The 22,955-nt window shown below is 37.3% G+C and overlaps 1 protein-coding gene across 7 annotated transcripts in view; it reads left to right on the top strand.

Moving 5' to 3' along the window:
- Positions 1-21,907, top strand: part of CYB5R4 (cytochrome b5 reductase 4) — a 45,819-nt gene extending 23,912 nt beyond the window's left edge. For 3 of the 7 annotated variants that reach the window (XM_087775120.1, XM_087775119.1, XM_087775121.1), the window contains 6 exons: positions 10,746-10,886; positions 12,077-12,229; positions 12,895-13,045; positions 18,757-18,843; positions 20,236-20,400; positions 21,299-21,907. In XM_087775120.1, coding sequence (XP_087631246.1) covers positions 10,746-10,886; positions 12,077-12,229; positions 12,895-13,045; positions 18,757-18,843; positions 20,236-20,400; positions 21,299-21,353 — 752 coding nt within the window. In that variant the 3' untranslated portion in view covers positions 21,354-21,907. Of the gene's footprint in view, positions 1-10,745; positions 10,887-12,076; positions 12,230-12,894; positions 13,046-15,116; positions 18,659-18,756; positions 18,921-20,235; positions 20,401-21,298 lie in introns of those variants that run through there. The other 4 variants (XM_087775125.1, XM_087775123.1, XM_087775122.1 and 1 more) reach the window with 4 other exon arrangements.
- The last annotated feature ends 1,048 nt before the right edge of the window (positions 21,908-22,955 follow it).

Genomic DNA, 22,955 nt, shown 5'->3' with positions numbered 1-22,955 from the left:
CTGCAGTAGAATTGAAGGTCTTCCAGTCTTGTGGAAAGACTGGAAGAACCTAGTAGGGGAAGGTGAAGACTGCTTGAGTGTTGTTGCATCTCATGGCTGCCTGTGTGCTTAATATCCTTTCTGTCCATACGAAAACCTTAGTAGACCCTGAGGAGGTAGTGCATGGCCTTGTGTCAATCATTATTGGAGTAACTGTAGTGAAAGAACAAAAACCTCCACTTCCAACTGTTACTATACTGTAGTAACATCTTTCAACATTGTAATGTTGTTCCAGTAAACTGCATCTTTGTAACTTGAGCTATGATTAAATAAGGCACTTCAAGCCATGTGTAGGTGTCAAAGCCAACTCTGAATAAGCTGATGTGTCTGCAAGAAGCAGTAGATGTTTTATAGGAGTTCGTTTTGTGGTAACAGGATAGTATGAACTTGATGCAGCACCAAAGTGTATTACCCTGATCAGTGTGCTGCTTTTTTTTTTTTTTTTACAGCTAAATTAAAAATTTCTGCACAATTACATTATATAAGCATGCTCCTGATGTTATTGCAGCTGTCCAGTTTCTCAAAAGCCCTCTTGGCCCTCTGTCTAATACTGCTCAAAAGTTGACTGATGTTAGTCTGCCTTATTATGTGTGAAAGCAAAGCTGTACATTTTAAAGAGCTAATTAAATCTTGATCACCGTGTTGTACACCTCTTACTGGCTCTCAGTTATGCCACTTAGACCTTTAAAGTTGAGAGATTACTGTGGTACAAAAAGGAAGACCAACTGTATAAAAGCACATCTCTTTAGCTCTACTTTTAGCTTACGTAGAATGTAATTTTCATTATGAGAGTTTCAGAAACTGTTGAGTCATCCACTTCAATATTACATTTTTCAATATAATCCTCTGTATTTAAGGGGATACAGCCTGGACTAATATGTTGTCCACTGTCCATTGCTCATTTTCTCCTTCCCTATTTATCTCTTTTCATGATTATGGAAAACAAAATGAGAAAATAACCTGGAAGAACAAGAGGTGAGAATATAGTGGCTTTATAGATCCTTTGCAAATGAGGAAGGTGAGGATGATTGGATGCAACTGTCAAAAATCCAAATTGAGCATTAGTAACCAATGCTGATGATTATTCTGCAGTTTTTTTCTAAGAAGTCAGTCTCCGACATAGCATTTGTGATGTTTTGCAGAGAAGTATTATAGGTATTGGATAACTTTATTATGTATCACTGACTGAGTTCAGCTTAAACTGAATCTCCAGAAAACTTAAATTAAAGGGCTTGCTGAGCCTGAGTTTCTTCAGTTCCCTGATTACAAAGGTGACGAATCTAGCAAATATATTGATTTCTGTGGCTTTTTAATCCCTACTCCAGAAACTTTAATTCTGCATTTTTTTAATTTTAAATTTTTTTAATTTAATTTTAAAATTTTTTAAATTTAAAATTTAAATGCCAGAAGGTTTATAGAGGAAGAATGTTCAGGCCTAGATGTCTTTCCTTTATTCCATCCCTGTGCTTTCAGCTCGGCCATAAAATCTACGTGTTGGAGGGTTCTGTTCACTCAGTTTACTCTTAAGTAGCCACTCTCAACTTCTGCTTAGAATTGTGCTCCCTTACTCTAAATTGCAGAGTTTTCAATTTTGCTTCTACTTCTGTGGGAGCGAAGTAATGCTATGGGTGAAGAAACTCATACCTTGTGCAGTAGGAGCACAGAAATCATAATTAATGACTCTAGATAATTTCCTTGTTTTTATTGGGTATGCAGTTGGTTTTGTATGCAAAACCCCTTTTTCTGAAGCAAAATAACTTTATTCTGGAAATTAAATAATTAAGACTTCCAGCCTGGTCAGTAATTCTGACCTCATAAATGAATTGATGCATTTTATATATAAAGTTAAATAGATCTTTGAAGAGAAGATTAGATTGTTTTTTGATAAACTGCAGAAACGGTTAGTATGAAGTGCGTTGCAGATATAGAGGTTCTCCTTAATACTACTTACACTTTTTTTGCATGCTGGGATAGTGGTATTATCAAGGTTGTATGCGTGTGGTTTGCGTATTTACTTGTGCCCACACTAGGAGCGCTTTTAACACAGGCAGAACATGTCAAGTACTAGTAAAGTACACGTGCTACCTCACTGCAGGATTTATAAATGTGTATGCTGCTGGCCAGAGTCTGATTCACTATCGATAGTTAGCCACTTACGCTATGCCAGTGCGTAGCTGTGATGAGAGAAGGATCATCGAGGACTATAAACAGGGCGGAGGAAGGACATACTAGCTTTGTAAATAGCTGTATTTACATGAAATATTGGTTGCTATTAAAAACCCCCAGCGATGCATGTGCTGTAAATTAAGTAACTTACCCGTATTTCATTGAGAAGTAAGAGTTCCTCAAATTTTATCATGGCTGAAAAGAGCAGGTAGAACAGCTGGCATAAATTTGGGATTTGAGCGTGAGCAGCAGAAGCAGTACCAGTGTTGAAGTAGTTCCTTGTGAGAGCTGCTTTGCTTCCAAGACCTAAACTGGCTAGTTAAAGCTATTCCATGGCTTTATATCTGGTATTTCTGTGCGGCACTATATGTAGGGTAGCACAGATGTGTTTCCTTAAATATTCTGAGGTTTTTTTTTTTCACTTGGATTGATGTATCTTCCACGGCTTACTCTCAGCATTACCTTTTATTTCCAATGAATATGACAGTCTTGTTTGAAGACAGCGTAACTGATAATTTCCACCTCTTTACCTGAAAATCTGTGAACACACTGGAAAGTAGTTATGTTATCTTGTTATACCTGTTTTTTATTTATTTCCTTCAGTTTTTGTGTATTTGTAGTTCTTTTGGTAAGTTACTGACACTTTCTACTAAAAGTAATCATTTTACTCAGAATGTTTCCATGCTTCCAGTTTGGTGGCAAGGTTATTCTGAGGCCGTGAACAGTTGGTGCTTATGGGAGCATTGATGTTTAATTCCTCAGGTTTTTCTTGTCTTTCAGTTTTTCTGTAGTATTTCCTTGCGTATTGATCATTTCAAACATTTCCATTGTATTCAAAGCAGAGAAAGAAGGGCTGAAAGCCAGGCAGGATTGTCAGTTGAAAACTTTACTTGATTTTGGTTTTATTATTTGTTCATATGACAGCATTCATGAATGAGTTTCTAAAGGAGAGGTGTGTGGCCACCATACCCCCCCCCCCCCAAGCCCTATACTTTTAAGTTATTTAATCTTTATTTTTACAACAGCCAATTTTACATTCTACAAATAAGTGATGAAGCTGTTCTTCGGAGACAATGACATACTACAGAGATGATACCGGAAGCCTATGATAACTTTTACGCTATGAAGAAACAATTAGCATAAGCCCCTACTTTTTCCCCTTAAGCTGGGAAAGCCATACTCCCAGATAAATTGCCTGTGGACTCTCAAATTCCTGCTGAGTTTGCACTAACATTTTGGTCAGTGTATCTGTTAGTTAATTGGGAGGAAAGAACAAAATTGTGGAATTTCTTCAAAGTTGAGGGGGATTTTTTAAAAATTTTAATGTAATTTCAGGGAACTACACTGTATCTTAGGATGTGTCAGTAGATTCAGAAGAATATGCAATACTGCTTCTGCTTCTTAAGAAAGATTCAGTGCTTAGTTTTCTGGAGGAAATTATTTGTACCCAACAGTATTGCACAGAGAGCACCGTTCAGTGTAATTAGATTGTCAGTGTAGGGAAGTTGGTGACAGTACTCTTAGCTGCCTATTATGAAACTGGTCATTAGGAAGCATAAACAAGAACTAATGGTCATAGTGCCAGCATCCTGTGAAATTTAAATGCAATGTTAAAAAAAGTAAGGTAGAACTTTCTCATTTAAAAAAAAAAAAAAAAAAAAACAACAAAAAAAACCAACCCACACAGTGCAGTGATAGAATGCAGTTTTTCTCATAGGTATTAAGACATGATTTTCTTGTAGGTGCCTTTTCTCGGAAATAAGATCTGGAAGCCCACTCATGAGGGGATAGGTTGTGATCACCACTGCATGTCATGCTTCTATATCAAGGTGGAATTGCAGCCAAGTCTTGGAGGTGACAGGCAAGCACCATAATACTGTTACATAGACCTGCAGTTTATCAAAGATTGTTTAAAAAGACACCAACTGGAAAGATGTTTAAGAATTAGTTTTTGCTGTGGAATTATTTGGAAGAAAAAAATTGAACTTGAATTTCAGCTATCTTTGTTCATCTTAATCGGTAAAAACAGATCTTCTGGCTTTGATTTTTCTGTATTAGTGTGCTAGTTGTTTTTGTGGAAGAACTGAATTCTGCCAAATTAAAAAAAATCAGGACCTTCACTGCTGACCACTTAAATAAAACTTCATTGTTGAGTACAAATCTGCTCATGATGTCCCTTCAAAGACTTCTTGCTCTGAATGAGATAAGAAAACATTGCATGTACATAAAGAAGTATTTCTGTGTATCTAAGGGTTTTATTTTTGACTTGTGGATGGCTGTACAACTGTAGTTGTGGTCAACAGAAGGTGAAACTTTGAATTATTTGAATTAATCACAATTTTTTTTGCATATTTTCTGGTTTCTTAGCAGCTTTAGCCAATAGAATAAGCAACTGATGTTGGGGCTGTATGTGATAATACCAAGTATCTTTGTCCTGAAGTTGTTTCTATACAGTAAAAATGAAATTTAAGGGAAAAACTAAGTACGTAGCATGTCAGTTCAGACAATGTTTTAGAATGCCTGTGTATATAAAAGCAGTAGCCATATGCAAGTGAAAAATGACATGTTAGTAGGGATAATTTGGAGGGGGGTGGTGGTGTATTTTTTCACATGGAGAATAAACTCTATTTCTTCCTTATGAAAGTGATTCTGAACTCCTAATCAGACTGCCGTTTTGGAAAGTAACCTAATTACCAACTTCTGCTCTCCTAAAGAGTGTGCAACTATTGGCAGTTGTGTGCAACTATTGGCAGATGCTTAGAGGGTTCAGTAAAGAATCAAGGTGATGTTGCCTCTGAGGACTGAAATGGGATGTAATTTCGTAGTTTTGTGCAGTGGTTTTAGTCCACGTTAAGTAGAAGATCACAGACTTTTTTTCAAGTAATACAAGGAAGCAGAATGCTGACGCAGCACTCTGAGGTATGTAAGCCAGTTTTATGCTGTGACAGTGTGCTATTTGCTGCATAACCAGGGAAAGTTTACAAGGTGTTGATTCAGTGGAAACTTTATTTTGGGAAGGGAGGGAGACCATCTGGGAAGAGCATGGCTGACCACTTTGGATAATAGGAGCTAGCTTGTGAAATCTAGTAATTAACAGAAGCACTTGAGGATACTGATAAATTGATGGTCAGCATTAAGGGTTTGCGGTTGTCTTAACTCCAAGACTGGGCTGCTGCCAGGAGTGATAGGTAGCCACCTTCCTTCAGCTGTGTGATCTAATCTCCATTATGTTGGCAGTAACAGTACTTGTGCCTCCATAATCAAGTAACCTGCACAAAATAAGGATTAACTTTCTGCTGGCTGAGGGACGCTGTTGGCTGGTACGTGCTTGCTGGGGGTGGGGTGGAACTCCCCTGCAAAAGATGCAGGGGCAGTGGAGGGATGCGGCTTTTGTACTTTGAAACTGTATCCCAAGCAAACGGGCTAAGGTTGCTGCCATAGCATTACTAGGATTATGGCTAACAAGTAAGAAGAAATACAAATTGTCACTAAAATCTTATCATTGAAGAAAAGCAAGAAACATCATTCAAGGAAACATCATTCAAGGAAAAATTCTTAAATTAAAATCCCTTTCTTAACAACGAAGAACACAGTAGGCAAAAGGATGATACTCTCCAGAAGGTATCATCATCTATGCAGCAGTTTTGTTAGTAATTACTAACTCATTTTGTATGCATATGAATCAAGGTGCTGTAGTTCTTGATTCCAGCAGAGGAGGAAATTCAGTTCAGAGAGGGACGTCTCCAGCCTGTGATTGTATAGGGTTTATGGGGCAAGGTTTTGGTAGTGGGGGGGCTGCACGGGTAGCTTCTCTGAGAAGAGATCAGGAGCTGGGACGCTGACACTCAATGTCCGCAGAAAGTTTCATCAAACCTAACCTCCTCTCTAATTGCTTTCTCTACTTTGAAAATTAGGAATTGCTACTGGGTACTTGCATCATGCTCCAGAATTGAGAGAGCAATGCCTTTTGCTTATCTATAGTAGCAAATCGTATGTCAGTTAACTTGGCTTCAGGGGTTGCTGAAAGCAACTGTTCTCCTTCAGCTTGCTACTAGAGGCTGGTGTTCTCTTGTGGAAAGGGTTTTCTGCATTGCCAGTTGTTTTTGCTTGTAACTCCAGATTTTATTGGGACCACTGATAATGGACTAATTTTATTTAATATAGCAAAGAGGACAACCTAAACGTGGAGTTTGCTTAGACCTGGAAAGGTCTCTGTTTTCAAAAATCAGATTGAGTGAATTGGGACAAAAGTTCTGTATGGCAAATTAAAAAGAAAAATGGGGAGGTAAAGGTTAGTTTTTTACATGTGGAAAAGGTTGGAATTTGTCAGGTTGGAAAGGTCAGAAAATTGTCAGGAAACGGTGAATCAGTTGATGAATCAGTGTTTTAACTTCTCTCTCCGCTCCCAAATATCTGGAAGAGTATTAGCTGATCAGTATTGTGGTTATATTACCAACCTCCCATGTCCTTTCAAGTAATTCTTAACTCTGCAGAATTGACAGCAATCTTAACACATTTATTCGTATACTGTACTTTGCAATCTTAGGATGTATTGTTTTTCAAAAGGATGGTAGAAAACCAAATTACAACAAACTTTTTATAAAATTTCTTTTATATAGCTGGAGAGCTGCTGATATTTTGCTTTACTTCGAGATTGGTATGAAATGGAATTATTGCCTTTCATTTTTCAGGGCTGTAGGCATTCTTTTGGTACATGTGAAATGTTTGCTCATTCAAAATAAGCAGTTTGTAGGATGTTAGATGAAAGACGTGAGAAAATATTAATGAAAAAAGGTTTATTCCCTGTCAGAGGCTTTACATCATGTCTCTGCAAGCATTTGTAGTGGATAACTCAGTAGTAGGTATTTGATTAATTTAAGAAAACAAATGCATGCAGAAAAATGCCATGGCCACCTACTGTGGCAATAGTGGTATGTAATGCATTTGATGTTAATTTAGTCCATGCACAAATTGCATGTGCAGCTGAGATTTAGTAACCTGAAAGTATATTTCCAGGCATAACAACATGTATTTAGATACTTGACCCTTCTAGCAGAGTTTATTTGTACCCTTGGAAATAAAGCCAATTAGAAAGAAGCATGGCTGAGCTGGAAGGTCTTGTTTAAACCTTAACTTTTAAGCATTTTGTGGATAAGTATTGTTTGTTTGAAAGCTTTTCCTGTTTAAAATTCTTTTGTTTCTGTTGTGGTTTAATTGACAGGCTGTGATCCTGTACTTATTGAAGAAGGGAATGTTAATAGTGATGGCTGTTCCTTCAGGCAGCAATTGACTGCACTGTCACAGAGCGCTCTGTAACAAGCCTCCAGCTGTGTTGAACTCTTTGGTTGGGTTTTTAATCAGAGTATCTGGGAATAGCAGAACATTTGGGGTGATAATGCTGTAATAAGGAAACTGCAGTACAGTTAAGTTACTTGGAAAATGATAATTCATTAGATGAAACTACTGAAGTACTCAAAGCCGTCTTTAAATGACTCTTAGAGAACACTGGTGAAGGAAAAAGAAGAGGCTAGCTTACTGAGACCCTCTCAAGCCTGGTTTTTGGGGTGTTTGGTTTTTTTTTTTTTTGAAGTCCCGCAATCGGTGTCTATTCTCGAACTGTACGCTAGTTAAGAATAACGTTCAGCCAGCATTTCTGGCTTGGGCTTCCCTTTAGTGGTGCTGCTGGAGGTAAGAGCAAGGAAGCAATAGCAGCGGTCACCTGAGCTGCAGCAATGCCTGGAATTTCCTTTACATTTTGTCTTGCATTTAACGAAGACTTCACTGGAAACTTGCATAAGCCCTCTGTCAGGCAATACTTTCTTAAGAAGAGTTGTTGACTCGAGAGAGAATTTTGGCCGACTCCAGGATTTAGGCCATGTACAAGTGATGTGCACTTATTACTGATTTTCTGGTAGTCCATCCCCGTTCAAAAGACAATCGGCATGTGATTAAAGTCAGGAAGTAAAGAAGCATCTGCTGGTGCGGTGGGAAAATACAAAAAATCAAGGTGCTTCTACTTCTAACTATTAAGACCTAAAGAAATATTAGAATCATAGACTAACTTAATTGAAAGGGACCTCTGGAAGTTGTCTGGTCTAACCTCCTGCTCAAAGCTGTCCAGTCAAGGTTTGAATATCTCCAAGGAGAGAGACTCCGTCTGGGCAGCCTGCCCCAGTGTTTGACCAGGCCATCCTCATGATGATGCCGAGTTGGAATTTCCTGAGTTGCAGCTTGCATCCTTTGCATCTCATCCTGTTTCATGAGTAGCTCAGCTATTTATGCTAGGGACTTGAGTGTTTTTCAAGAACGTGAGAAGAAGAGGGGGGAAGAAATGTTGCTTCACTGAAATTGCTTCAATGCAGAAGGTGTCATTAGAAGGGTGTCATGCTCAAATATTCTCATGTATGAACCCGTCAAATATTGAGAGGCTTTACGTGAAAATATTCACTGGGACTGGTTACAAATTTTACATTGAAAATGGTAAATGACATGGTGGGATTGTAGGGAAGAGGCTGCTTCTCTCTGACTTTTTTTTGTGCTTGTTTTGGAAGTATGAAGTTTAGATAGTGCTCGTGGGATTTCGTCGCTTGCTTGATTTCTTTCTTTTTTTTTTTTTTTTTTTTTTTATTCTTTGCTGGGCTGAGCTTCCAATATCTTATAGCCCATGAAACTTCCCTTGAGTTACAGACCTGTTCAGGCAGCGTGGTATTATCATCAAGCTGATATTTCAGGTTAGAGATAAAATACTGCAGTGCTGAAAAGAAGGCTTAGCTGAAAAAGACTCTTCTAAAGGTAGAAGAGGAAAAATGATTTCTGATCATCTTCATTTTACACCTCTGGTTTTGTATCTAGGTTTGTACAATATGCTGTCACTTGCCTTATGCAGCAATTGTTATTCCCGGTGGTATTTTAGGAAAGCTGGGACACTTGTTCCCAAGTAGTCACATACTAACCTATGGTGGCAATGGCAACAGGCCTATGTCAGTTAATAGAGTATTATAGTTGAGAGTTGAGGAATACCTTCCTGTATTTCGCATTTGTGGCTAAAGCAACCTTTGTAATCATGTTTCTTTCCAGAGTGAAAGCTACTAAGTGGTTGGTTTTGCATCCCTGCCCTTCGTTCTTTGAAGTACTTCTTCCTTGCTGCTTCACCCCTACTTACGTTCTGCAGTCCCTGGTTGTAATCAGCAGGGCGTAGCCCTCTATCTTGTTGTGTTTTCAGATCCTCTCTTAGACGGTGAAGTGATGTAATGATGCAGATTACATAGATCAGGATGGCTGCTTAGTTAAAATGGGTGCGGGTCTGGCCAGCCTTACACCAAGTGCTTTGCCACAGAGATCGTTTCCAGTATAAGTGATCAGTTCTTGCCCCTGCTGTAGCAGAGGCAGAGTAAATGTCTTATGTTGCTCTGAGTCTATGGCGGTTATAGGGAAAACACATTACTTTAAGCTTCCATAAGGTATTGGTGGAACTGTTACTGTTATTTCCCTTTTGTCCCTGAACAAAGCTAAATATTCTGGGGTGTTCCTTCACTTTTCCCCCACTGTCTTCGATCCCCGTGGCTAATAGGAATGTACAAAGGGTTTTTTATAGGTATTCCGATTAAGCCGTGTTCTTTCCCTGATTTGTTTCTCAGGGTCTTGAAAAATTTTTGTGGAAGTGCAGACCTTGCATAGTGATTTTTTTTTTTTAAATGCTTTCTTTTTTTTTTTTTTGTTACCTTTTGCACAGCATTTAGTTGATGCACAAGTTAAAAAGCACTGTATTTGAAACCCATGTCCTCATGTCCAAAACAGCTGTATCAACAAAAATTTGTGCTGTACCTATGACCACATAGTTGATTTAAGTAAGCATGTGAACATATAACTGGAGTTCATAATTTGTAGTTAGCCAAAAGGCACCAATTCATGTCTAAAACTTTTATTGATCACGCTAAAGTGTGCATTGCCTATGTAGGCACAGATGTTAGTTTCATTTTGTCAAGTGTAAGCATTTGAGTATTGGTATTGTGTACCTGAAAAATTGTGCAAAGCTGTATCGGAAATTCTCGTTGTGCTAATAGCAGTGAAACTGCAACAGTGCAGGATGGTCAGCCCAATAAATACCTGGGATGCTGGGTGGGTTTAGATAGTCTGTTACTGAAGACTGTGGTGCTGTGCCTAGCTTATGTTTCATTTGCATTAACCAGGCTGGTTTTAGTCTGCATATATGTATTCATGCTGTAGTCATATGGTGAATTTAGTGCAGGTGCAGTGTAGTACAGGGGGTTCTGCTTTCTGCTAGTATTTGGTGTGTTTCTACTTCTTCCCAGTCAATGCTGATAAATTACAGATTCAGTCTATTATAAGCCTAATGTAAGGCTATAAATGAGTCTAGTCCAAAATTAGAAAATAATTATAAGTAATGATACAAGAAGCATCTGTTTGTAGTCTCTTTATAACTGTATATAGTGAAATACATACCTTTCTCTATCTCTTATTAAAAAAAATGTATAAGAATAGAAAGACAGATTGAGACTTAAGTAAAACCTTGTCTTTAGGACTGTTCTACAGAAAATGCAAGTTGGTTTCTAAGACGGAAGTTACCCATGACACCAAGCTCTTCTGCTTAATGTTGCCTAAGAGCACACATCTCCGTGTTCCCACTGGACAACATGTTTACCTCAAACAAATCATTGCAGGTAAGAAAAACTGAGAATGTAGCCATGGCTATATTAACATAAATCTCTTTTCATAGTCTTGGGAGAATGCCAAGTCCCTGGCCACTAATTCACTGGTTGTAGTTAGAAGGTCTCTGCTTCTAGGATCACAATCAGTGCTTAATAATGAACTGACTGGATTAATATTGCTGGAAAGCTAATTATCGAGGTGGCTGGCATTTACTGTTGACCTTACTGGCTCTTCTTTCTACTCTCCCTTTAAAACATTCTTTCTGCTGAAGTAGTGCTGTTCATCTTTGAAGGGGGTGAAGCTCATTGTATATGTGTTATGTATGATTAGTCAGTTCCTTTTAGTTTGCAGCTTTTTTGGCATGCGGAGGGTAATGTTGCAATTTTGCCTTCCCCCCGCCCCTTTCATTCTGCTGAGGGATTTATAGCGGTCATGGTAACACTACTTTACACTGCAGTTGCAGGATATTAATGCTAACATGAGGTTGTGAGAGGAATGCATCTTGAAAAGCATTGTTTAAGTGCTATTCTTCAAAATTTTGTGAAAGGCAAACTTAAAAAAATAAAATGGGAGGTCAAAGAAATACCCATTTTTTTAAGGGTACTTTTTAAAATTTGCATATTAATGGTTATGCTGGTCACAGTACTCACACTGCACTATGCACAGTAGAGATTCCTCAGAAGAATTTTTAAATATCCTTTAAGTGTGAACTGTTTTGTCCTCCTCCTCGCTCCCTAATTCTTTGCTGGTGTCCAACTCTTGTAATCTTTCTTTCTATCATTATACAATAGCTTTTTGAAATTATAGTGGAAGAAAATATTATCATGCAGTACTAAAAATCTGCTATTTCAATTTAGAAAAAATCAAGCTGTGATATCTGAAATTAAATGCAAATGTTTAGATTTTCATGCTCTTTGGGCATGACTCTAGATCTTTTCTTTGTGTTTTGAATTGCTAAGTGTAGAAATAACATACTGTACAGTGGCCTGAAGATTTTAATTGGAAGTGGAAGGCTACTGTAATGAGAACTGGTGCAGTGGAAAATAACATACTTGCGTAAAAGCATGCAATGTTATTATTTTTATGGGGTGTGCAGATTACTTGTTTACTATTTATTTATTTTGGTATTTGGTTGCAGTAAATTTGCTGGATGTAGAGTATTTCTCATGTTATTTCAGCTACATTTTTGTCTTCTGTCTAGGGACAGAGGTAGTAAAACCATACACACCTGTATTGCCTTTTTTGCCACTGGATTTCAAAGAACCATCTCGCCATGATGGTGCACATATATATTTAATGATTAAAATTTATTCCTGTGGACTGTTCACACAGGCACTTGACCACCTACAAATTGGTAAGTATATGTTGGGTTTTTTTGTGTTTGGTTTTGTAGTGATTGCTTTATCTTTTCAGATTCACTGTCTGGGTATTGTGATGTTCTTATTGTTTACCTACTTATACATAGGGACATACTTATAACTTTTCTTTTTAACCTTATTCTTCATGCCCTAAATGTACAGACTTATCCTCACTGTAACTAGGATTTGTCCATTATGTAAAGCTCTTCTTACCGATCTTCCAAATGTGGTCATGTTTAACTGTTCAGACATGTCAACTGTGTCACACATTATAGTTGATCACTTTGATTGTTTATACTCTTAGAGCAACTTTTGGTACTTTTGAATAAAGTAAGCTAGGTTTATTTTATTAGACTTAAGATGCACTTCCTTTTCTGTTTCAGATACAGAGGTAGATTTTTAACACTGACTTCACAAATGTTTGTGTACTCATATAGTGTAAAATCCATCAAGCAAGACATTTTAATTGAGCATCTCTTCTTTTAACAAGAATGATTCTTGTGTGAAATGTATAGTACCTTTCTGAAAGGAACCCTAATACTACAAAGATGAAGGCAACATGAAAGAGCCTTTAAAAAAATCAGAATGCTAATTAGCTTGTTTACATCTCATTAACATTTATCCATTCTGTGTTGTTTGTTTGTTTGTTTTTTTAATAAAGGAGACTATATTTCTGTCAGCAATCCTGAAGGTAACTTCAAGAAGTCACAAGTTCAAACTTCAGAAGATCTCTTTTTATTGGCAGCAGGCACAGGCTTCACACCAATGGTTAAACTGCTGAATTTTGCTCTGACTGAAGTTAGTTGCCTCCGGTATGTACACTTCTCGTGATTTAACCCTAAGCTAGAGTAGTCCGTAGGAAGGATGAAACATAATGGGCAAGCCTCGGTGTTAATAAAACAATTAACAAAATAAAATGGTATGAAGGTATTTTTCTTCAGCTTATGCCAAAAGCTGGCATGCTTTAGGGAAGAGTCTGTCAGAGTCTTAGGCAACTTACACGTATTTGGTTATTGGCTACCATCAACAAAATGGACTGATTTGCATTTGGATTTTAGTTGTGATACAAATAAGCTCACCAAGTAGAAAATCTGAGGGTGGTTGTTGGTTTTTGTTTGGTTTTGTTTTGTTTTCTTTTTTTTTTGAATTACCTTTGCCTTTTTGTAGTATTGAAATGTTTCAATGCAGATCTTGTTTTTTGGACTGAGGAGGTTTACAACTGTTTAGTTATGGCTTCTCTTTAATCTATTAGAATAGCTAGCATACTTTTATATTGTTTTCACCTGCTAAGCAACAGTAACACATTTTTACCAGATGAGTTCTGGTTTTCACAAAAATGTGACTTATGTAAGCATAGCATTAAGTATATTCAAATGCATAATAAGGTGTGTATGGCATATGCATTGTGTACTCTGCTTGTAAAATCTACAGAAGGAAGCATGACTTGTTCTTGGTCAAGTGAACAAGTTGTTTTGGCCCCTTATGTCCTTCAGAACCCCAGAACTAGTACTTCTGCTTGATGTGATTGTCCATTTACAACTGTAAGAGAGTATACAATAGCTCAGCTTCTAAAAGGAAATGCAAAGTGTTACGGTAGGGGCATACTTTGATAGAGGTGGGCTGTGCTTGCATTGCTTTTAGCAAATATCTTCCTCTAGAATCGCATCTTGCAGAATTTTGTAGCAGATTACCTTTTTGTCAATGTGAACAATTGTAATTTGGGAGAATATAAAAATGAAAAATATACCTGAACTGTATTTTCTTTAAAGCTGTTTCAGGGGACTGTTCAACAGACTTGCTACTGTTTTCCTGTACCTTTGAATTTGTACTGTTGTAATGGAGATTAATTTCTAATACTGAGTTTTATTCAATATAAGCACAGGATGTTTTGGTTCATTATGTTTTTATGAAACCCATTTTGAAACAACATAGATTAATTGGACACTAGTCTTCAGAGTAAAGCTAAAAAGGATGACATGTACTGCAGAAGTCTGTTTCTAGAAAAAAAAAAAAACAACAACTAAACCCAGACATTATTCTTGTATTGCTTATTGTTCAGCAATTACATATAGTCCTATTTTGTGAGTAGAGAGACTGTGTACTGTTTGGCTCTTGCAAAGTGTCCTTTATTGTCAGGAGCGAATACCAAGTGGCTGGCTGGCTGGCTTTGTGAATCCAAAAGATAAATCTATCATCTGACAAAATGCTTGGGAAGCACTACTAAATGAATTTGGAATAAATTCCTTTTTTTTTTTTTCTTCTTGCGGGGAAAACTAGTATCTCAGATAAAGGTAGTTGTGATAATATGAAAGCAAAACTAAGGAGAGCATAGTAAAAGATGCAAATCTTGACATTTCGTCCATAACCAGAATAAACAGAGTAGATGATAACATGTGTGAGAGACTACTACTGCACAGATAGTGTGTCTACTCTGTCCTTCAAAGATGACCAGAGCAGCTTATTTTAACTCTCTTCACCACAATTTCTTATAGGAACTCAATGCTCACCGTTAGCTTAGGATGCAGCAACATCTGTTTTCTTAATAGTTGAAGTAAACTAATTTTTCCTTCTTATTGAGGAGGCTTGTTAGGCGCTGGAATGACTTGATCTGGTACAGATTCTGTTTATATGCAGACACTTAAAGCTTCGTTTTTCTGACTGCTCTAGGCAACTTAGTTTCTTGGCCTTATATTTGCTCTTTAACCCTCACTTTCTCTTTTGGGAAAATATTACAAGCGTGTCTTTAATATATATGTGTGTGTGTGTATGTATTTATATATGCTATTTACATAGATGAGATTATATGTATATATAAATAATATAAATATAGTTTGCATGAAATTATCTTACTGTGAAAAGTAATAATTGCCATAAACTTGATAGCACACTCTAGAACGTGAATTGCAGAAAGCTGAGGAAGGACCTGAATAACGACTGACTTGTCACCCGAGGGTGCAGAAGCAGCCTCTGTCTGCAATGCTGGGCGAGGGCTGCTGAACCTCCAGGGCTGCACTGCAAACGCTGGAGAATCCGCAGCTTCCCTAGCTGGTATTTGCTGTGACGTAACAGGCTTGGATCATTGGATTTCCATTCTTACTGTCTAGCCAAAGTCTCCCTGTTATCTCTTAAGTCTGTTATTTCTTGCCTACGGTAAACGTGGAAAACAATTTGTACTCTTCCTGTCTGCAGTATCCTTTTGTGCGCAAAATCATAATGCTCTTCCTTCAGTCTCGTTTCTTCTCTTACAGGCCAAATTGTATTTGGCCTAAGTATTAAATGAAAAAGAATATCAGTCCTCTATGCTGTTTTTTCCTTTTTAAGATGAGATTTTTGCTCCTTTTTACTGGTGGTGTATAACTGCGATCAGAGGGATATGTTTCTGAAAGAAGACTGAGGCACAAAGGCACTAAACACTAAGTAGAGGGCTAATGCTCTTCTCAGTTATAGGATCCTTGCAGTCTATTCTTAATTCTCTTTGATAGTTGTATCTTTTTTTTGTCTCCAGCTTTTCGTTCCTAAACTACCATTCTGTTCTCATATTCACTTTTAATATAGCGTTCCACTTTCATGATCACTTTTCTGGTTTTTAAGGTGATTTTGTAACTTTTTCTACTTCCTCTTCTTCCTCTGTGTTAAAATCACCTAAGGATCTCTTTACCTTCTCTCCCTGTACAGCTTTCCATAAGACCTTGCGTACCAGTTTTTGAGTTTATTAAAACCTGCGTCCCTTGTAGTAGTTACCAGTATGTCAGATTCTCCCTATTTCCTTCCAAAGAGCTGGTTAAGTTTCTCATTTGTTATCTAAACTTCTGTCATCATTCTCTCAACCAGCTCTTCTGTACTGGTGGGGGTCATATCTAAATCTCCACCGCTTCCTTTTAGCTGTTTTCTCCCTCATTTCCAGCAAAACTGTTACCAGTTCATTCCAAGTTTGGGGGTTTTCTGTTCTCTTTATAGTGCTGAGTACTGAGCAGTACTGCAGTAGATATAGTTATCTACACAGGGGAGTATCAGTAACGGGGTTTTAAAGCATTATTCTCCAAATAACCAATTTCTACTGGTTGTGGTTTAACCCCAGTCAGCAACTAAGCACCACACAGCTGCTCGCTCACCCGTCCCCTCACCCCCCGAGGGATGAGGGAGAGAATCGGGGAGGAAAAAAAAAGTAAAACCAATAGGTTGAGATAAAGACAGTTTAATAGGACAGCAGAGGAAGAAAAAAAAATAATAAAATAATAGTGGTAAAAGAATACACAAAACAAGTGATGCATGATGCAATTGCTCACCAACTGCTGACTGATGCCCAGCCAGTCCCTGATCAGCAATCACTGCCCCCGGCCAACTCCCCGTTTATACACTGAGCATGACGCCATATGGTATGGCATAGCCCTTTGGCCAGTCTGGGTCAGCTGTCCTGGCTGTGCCCCCTCCCAGCTTCTTGTGGACTGGGCCGAGCATGGGAAGCTGAACAGTCCTTGACTGGTGTAAGCGCTACTCAGCAACAACCAAAACATCAGTGTGTTATCAACATTGTTCTCATCCTAAATCCAAAACACAGCACTATACCAGCTACTAGGAAGAAAATTAACTCTATCCCAGCTGAAACCAGGACGCTATCTTTGTGCCCAATGAATGAAATGCATGCCTTTCCTAGGCACTTTTTATTGACTTTTTTCCCCACCTGAGTAACACTTGATGCTGTGGTGCACAATGCCAGCTTTGACAGCACTACATTCATGAAGTGAGCTTTATTTATCATGTTTTCAGGGAAGTGGGCCCTAGGAAGCATGTAAGGAACCTAGATTTTGGCACCTGCTAGCTTCTGAATAAGTTGATTGTAGTATTTAAAGATGCAGCATAGCTGATTTGGGGCTGTTTTGTTCTATACCAGGCAAGTTTTCCAAAGCTTGTATGTTGTAAATTATTTTGGGCTGTAATGCATCTGGAACGTCTTTCTCTCAATAACACTACTGATGATGTGTAGTATATACAACAGTCATATGTCAGTTTTATATTTTGGCAGCAGAAGATGAACATGCTTCTCCTAAGTAGAAGATGATCTCTTATCTTTGGCATCTGATGTAGCTTGTAAGAGATGTCCTGGTATCTTGAAGTGCTACCAAACTGCAGAAGGGGAAAGGGTTAGAAGTCAGAAAAATGTGGTATATCTTCAGACTGGGAGAATATAGGCTTTTAAATTTTAGTTGAAGAACAGCTGGAGATCATGAACTCTCCCAGAAGCCCTAGCATGTGATGCGCATGCGTGAAAGATGGCTCTCTGCAAGGTACAGAGGATGAGGTGATGGGAATTAGTAAGTTCAGTGCAGCATCATATAAACTTACCGTGCCTACTGCTACTGTCTTAGAAGCAAGGTCAGCCACGTGTACAAGGGACACTGTGTAGTGGAGTGCTTTGTTATGGAACTGGAATTGCAGGACTCTGTGGTGTGCAGGACCAGCAGCCTCAGTGGTGGCCCTGACAGGTACCCATGTGGTCCTGCGTGCGTGTCTGTGCCACATATCCCAGTGCTCCAGCTTCCTGCAGGTATGGCACTGAACTTACTGCTTCTGGCACCACAGCAACACGCTCTTTCTTCTCAGAGCTGTGCCTGAGTGGAAAACAACAACAGAAACTTAAAGCCCTGTGGGGTGCTGTTCAGGAACCGCTTGCATTTAACAACAGATCGTCTGTCTTACATCAGTTGTCCCCAGGGTATTAGTCTGTCATTAGCAATAAAGGAGAAGTTAGGTTTATGTGACTTCATCAAATGGTAAATTCTGTTTTGTGAAGTCAGTCTTTGTGTTCTACCTCTACTGTAGCATAAAAATCTGAAGAGATAATAGCACTGACCTTAGTGACAGAGCGTTTATTTTTTATGTGAGCTATCTGGCAAATATAATGCTTGTAAACAGTAGCTTTCCAGGTGAATATATTTTATAAATAAATAAATAAAGTAGGAATAAGATAACCTGGTACAGAGCTGTAGTTTGCTCTTCAAGTTATGATCTAATTTTCTCTTACTCTTATGTGTTTAGATTCCATCTTTATGAAATTAATATTGACATAACCTTCTTGAAATTCCTGTTTCACCTCTACAATGTGTATGTAATATTAAAAAGGTGTACAGAGTTCATATACCAGCTATTAATTGAAGTAGTAGTGCTCAAACAATATTGAGAAACCACTAGATAAAACTTGACAAGCTATACTGTATTCTCAGTTAGGTCTTAGTACCTTCAAGAGACTTGACTTTCCTTAGGACAGCAGTTCCTCAACTAGAGGTTGCAACCACAGACAGGGTTATGACATTTAAAAGGGAGGTCACAAGTTCAATAGACTTTCAGGTACAGCAAGAAAGATACTATATTGGGTTAGTGGCAAAAAGATTCAAGGATTGCAGAATTACAAAACAAACAAACAAAATGTAAGTTAAAGGCTTCTGTATAATATAGGAAGTTCCAATTCTTTAACATGTTTCAAATACAGAAATGATCTGCAGTTAATTTTTTTTTTTTTTTTAAGGACAGCAAAGCTGATTTTCTTCAACAAAACGGAAGATGACATACTTTGGAGAAACCAACTAGAGCAACTAGCTCTTAAAGATGAAAGGTATTTAAAAGTCTTGTGGAGGACAACTCGTACAATCCCAGTGTATAGAAGAACAAGTCTTGGAGCCTAGACTAGCTGTACGTCTTTAGCACAAAGACAGATACCAATTCTGGAAACTCTTAGCTAAGAATTTCATGAGACCTAGGGAGTGGAAGGAGATGTGCTTATATCAGTCGCAGATGCATAGCAGCGGGCTATGTCACTATGTTCTGTAGGTCTCATAGGAAGCCAGGGATTTGATATGACAGTGTTTAATAGATGTTTATTGGAGACAATATGTTAGATGATCGTTAAAACTGAGAAGCTTTTTGAAGGTAAATAAAATTAGCCTTAGCAATGGAAAATACAGATATGCAAAGAGAAGCACAGAAGTGATAGACAAGGAAAGTGTACTCCTGGAGCAACATTCTGAATTTACAGAGGGGTCTTGAAAAGTCTCTTTGATGTTACTTAGTTGAGAAAATTATTATCTAGAAATTCAATGTTTATCTAGAAATTTGAAGTTTAAATTAGGCCTGTTACTTTCATTTTTACTTACTAATTGTTGCATTTTTTTCCTCAATTACAATGTAATTATGGATTAAAATGCACTAGTACATATGTAATATTAACTTGATTTAGCAGGCAGTAGTTCTGTCAGGAGACATAGGAATATCAGGTTGCCTTTTAATTTCAGTACGCTTGTTTTTAATCAGTAGATAAACTGTCATTGACTAGATTTTACATGATAGAAGTACGTTTTGTTTATGCTTACTTCTTAGTTGAAATTGTATGAACAAATTAATTTCACTTGTTCCTTCACAACATTGAAGTGAAAAATCAATATTATTTCATAACCTGGTGATGTCTGGTACATTCAAAGCTTCATAGTCTAGACATTGTGCAAATTTACAGTAAAAACCCTTTCTCCCTTTCACTGGGAGCCTCAGATACACAAGTGCTTGGTTTTTTACTCAATAACTATGCTGCTAGTGGGGTTTTTAAACCAGTTGGTGTTTTGTCATTAATGAAATTGTACTGATGTTTTCACAAGTTTGGCTAAGCATTCTTATTTCACTGCTTGTGTATTGAGCTACACCAACATTTGTGTAAGTGAATAATGGAACAATAAAATCCGTGCTTTAGGATCTTAATTGGTACCAGCTGTTTTTCTTTGTAAGGTGAAATATACAGCTAAAATTTTTGAGATTGAAAGAAGTAATTAAATGCACAACACTGGAGGTGATTTGATTGACTTGATTGGTAGGAACACCTAAATGTCTATGAGATCTGATGCTGTGCCAGTGGGAGCTGAGCAGAACAAGAAAGTAATCATAGGAAACAAAATGTGCATTTTGTGTGGCAGATTTCTAATCAGAGGCAATATTTCTGAAATATTCTTCTGTTTACCAGGTTTGAGGTTCAATTCATTCTTTCACAACCAGCAAAGGACTGGGTGGGTAAACAGGGGAAGATTTCTTCATCTCTTCTCTCTGAGTTTGTGAAAAGAAGCAGAAAAGATTCCAAAGTGCTTATTTGCATCTGTGGTCCAACGCCTTTTACAGAACAAGGAGTACAGTGAGTATTTTGAATGATGAACTAGAGAATGAGGAATGTTTAAAAATTTGATCACCTAACTAGCTATAGTGTTTCTGACTTGGTAGTCTTTCAAAAACGGACTTCTGTTTTGTGCTTTGTAAGAAAAGTTTTATAAATTTTTTAAAAAACTAATTTAAAAAAACACCTGGCATCATACTTTAGGAGTATATTTAGTGTGTAGATAAGTAAATATCAGCAATATGTAAATTTCATGAGCTCTAGTAAGTTGTCCAAAACTTTCTAAGAGCATCTCTTTAACAATGACCTTTTTTCCCCAAGGTTTTAAATGCTGCTTTTAATTTGTTGTTCATAGAAAAGTTGTTATAACAAGAAATAAGCTTTCTGTGTTGGTGTTAGCTTGACAAATTAAGTTATTAGAAGTAAAATTCAAAGCAGTTGTTCTATCACAAGCACTTCTCTCAGTTTTTATTAATGCATTTATTTATGTCTGTACCTAGTATTTTCCTTATTTTATATGCCATATATTTAAAGATAAAAGGCCCTCTAACTTCCTCTTGCCCAGCTTCAAAATATTGAACCAATATGGATATCACTTGCATTTCTGCAGCCATACTGAAGTCAGGTGCATGGAGGGTGGAACTGGCCAATAATTATACTACCTCTTGAGAAAGCTGAGATACTTTAGATAGTTATTTGTTGTTTATTTTTAGAAATTCTTTCAGTATCCTGTAAGATAATGTAGTACATATGAGCTCCTGGGCATGAAAGGTTTTCTAAATGTATTTGCAAAGGTAAACTTCATTGTGCATATCTGAATAAAAACAAGATAGTGGTGCTGAAGTTATGCTTCAGCTGTGTCTGTGGTGGGTTTTGGGTTCTAAATATGAATATTACAAATCTGATTTTTTACTTTCAGATATCTGAAGGATCTTGGATACTCCCAGGAAGAGATACACACTTTTACTGCATAAACCCATATGAGGATATCAATGTTTGTTTTTATGATTCAATCTTATTTATTTACCCTCATGAATTTAATTAAGTGAGAAGCAATTTTGTAAGACTTGAAATTTCACTCTTGGTACCAAACTGTTTCTTGGAAGAAATATATCTTTGAAAAAATTTTATACTGTGTTTTATCTTGTTTTTTGTAAATATTTTTGCTAATCCAGGGTATTAATTTATTGTAGAGGCAAGCAAAAATGTACAGTATATGTTATGTAAGATATTTCATGTTGTTGGTTCATGAGAATTCTTAAATTTATGACAAGCACTGATATAAGTTTTGACTTGAAAAGCTTATTATTTCTTACTGTAAAAAGTCCTCAGAGTGATACTGTCTGAAATTAAATATTGCACTGTAACTCAGGTAACCGGTCATTGAAAAATGTTCTTTTTCATCTGAAATCTCTATTTGACTTGCAGGTGATCAGATACATTTTTGGCTTTGTAAACAAAGAATAGAAGTACCTTTGGTAAAATATAAAAAATTACATCAAATAATAAAACCAATAATTTTACATTACTTTTATGCATATTTGTAAATTTTTTTTGTATTTTCAGTTTATAATGTCATACAGAAAGGTTTGCACAAGCTTAGGACACCAGCTGAGAACTCAGAACAGAGGCACAGGGTCTTGGTCTCCCACAAAACTTTGTGTGACCTCGCTGGTATCAGGCATCCCTTGTCATGAGCCATTCTGAGGATAAAAACATGATAGCTTATGGCCTGCAGATACCAGGGTAAAGACCATAGAAGTACCTAAAAATATTTGACAGGTTGCAGTAGTATTAAATGAGGTTATTTGAATCAGCGGGTTTTTTTACTCCATTACTAAAAGGATGTTATCATGAGGCAGTTACCTGCTGTCTAATAATAGTTTGGAGATAAAAGCAGCAAAGCAGCTACCCCCTTTCTAGATGTTGTCAGTAATATCTGTAGGCATTGTTTCGTTTGACATATAGCACTGTTTGCATCCTGCTGTTGTGTTGAATGGATATTTCTTCCTCCTAAGAAGCCAGACTTGCGGTTGTGGCATTAATGCTTCAGCATTCATGAAAAATGTTTTAATAATACCCTTTAAAAAGGTTAAATTGCTATCTGATAGTGACTGGCTATGCTAAATTGAGCTGTCGTCTCTTCAGTGCTCTCTTGTTTCTTAGACTGGAAGTTAGAAAAGGATCTGGTTGTCAGTCATTGCCCATAGGTCACAAGTTATTTCAGAAGAGACAGTGTTAGTGTCATCATTTTATCATCTAGAAGGATCTAAATGTTTTCAGTTATAATTTTGCAATGCATTATTTGTGGAGATTTCTACTACAAAGCTCTGGACAAGTTTCTCTTCTGCTGAGCAGAAGCATCAGTGCTACACTGGAAGAACAAAGCACTCATTGAATTTTATCATTTTTTCTGTCACAAACGCAAGATTACTGTGGTGACTTAAAAAATTACATTTTGGTGTTAATGACTAAACCTTACATCATCCATAGGATACTGAGGAATTTCTCATGCTCCTGTCACCCAAGATCTGATGGGATGGTCTCCTGTGTAAAATAATTTCATTAATTGCCTC

Source organism: Nipponia nippon, unplaced genomic scaffold (genome assembly GCF_047370975.1).
Source record: "Nipponia nippon isolate SJK-2023a ecotype South Korea unplaced genomic scaffold, ASM4737097v1 scaffold_4, whole genome shotgun sequence".
Taxonomy (NCBI): Eukaryota; Metazoa; Chordata; class Aves; order Pelecaniformes; family Threskiornithidae; genus Nipponia; species Nipponia nippon.
This window is presented reverse-complemented; position numbering and strand designations above follow the sequence as displayed.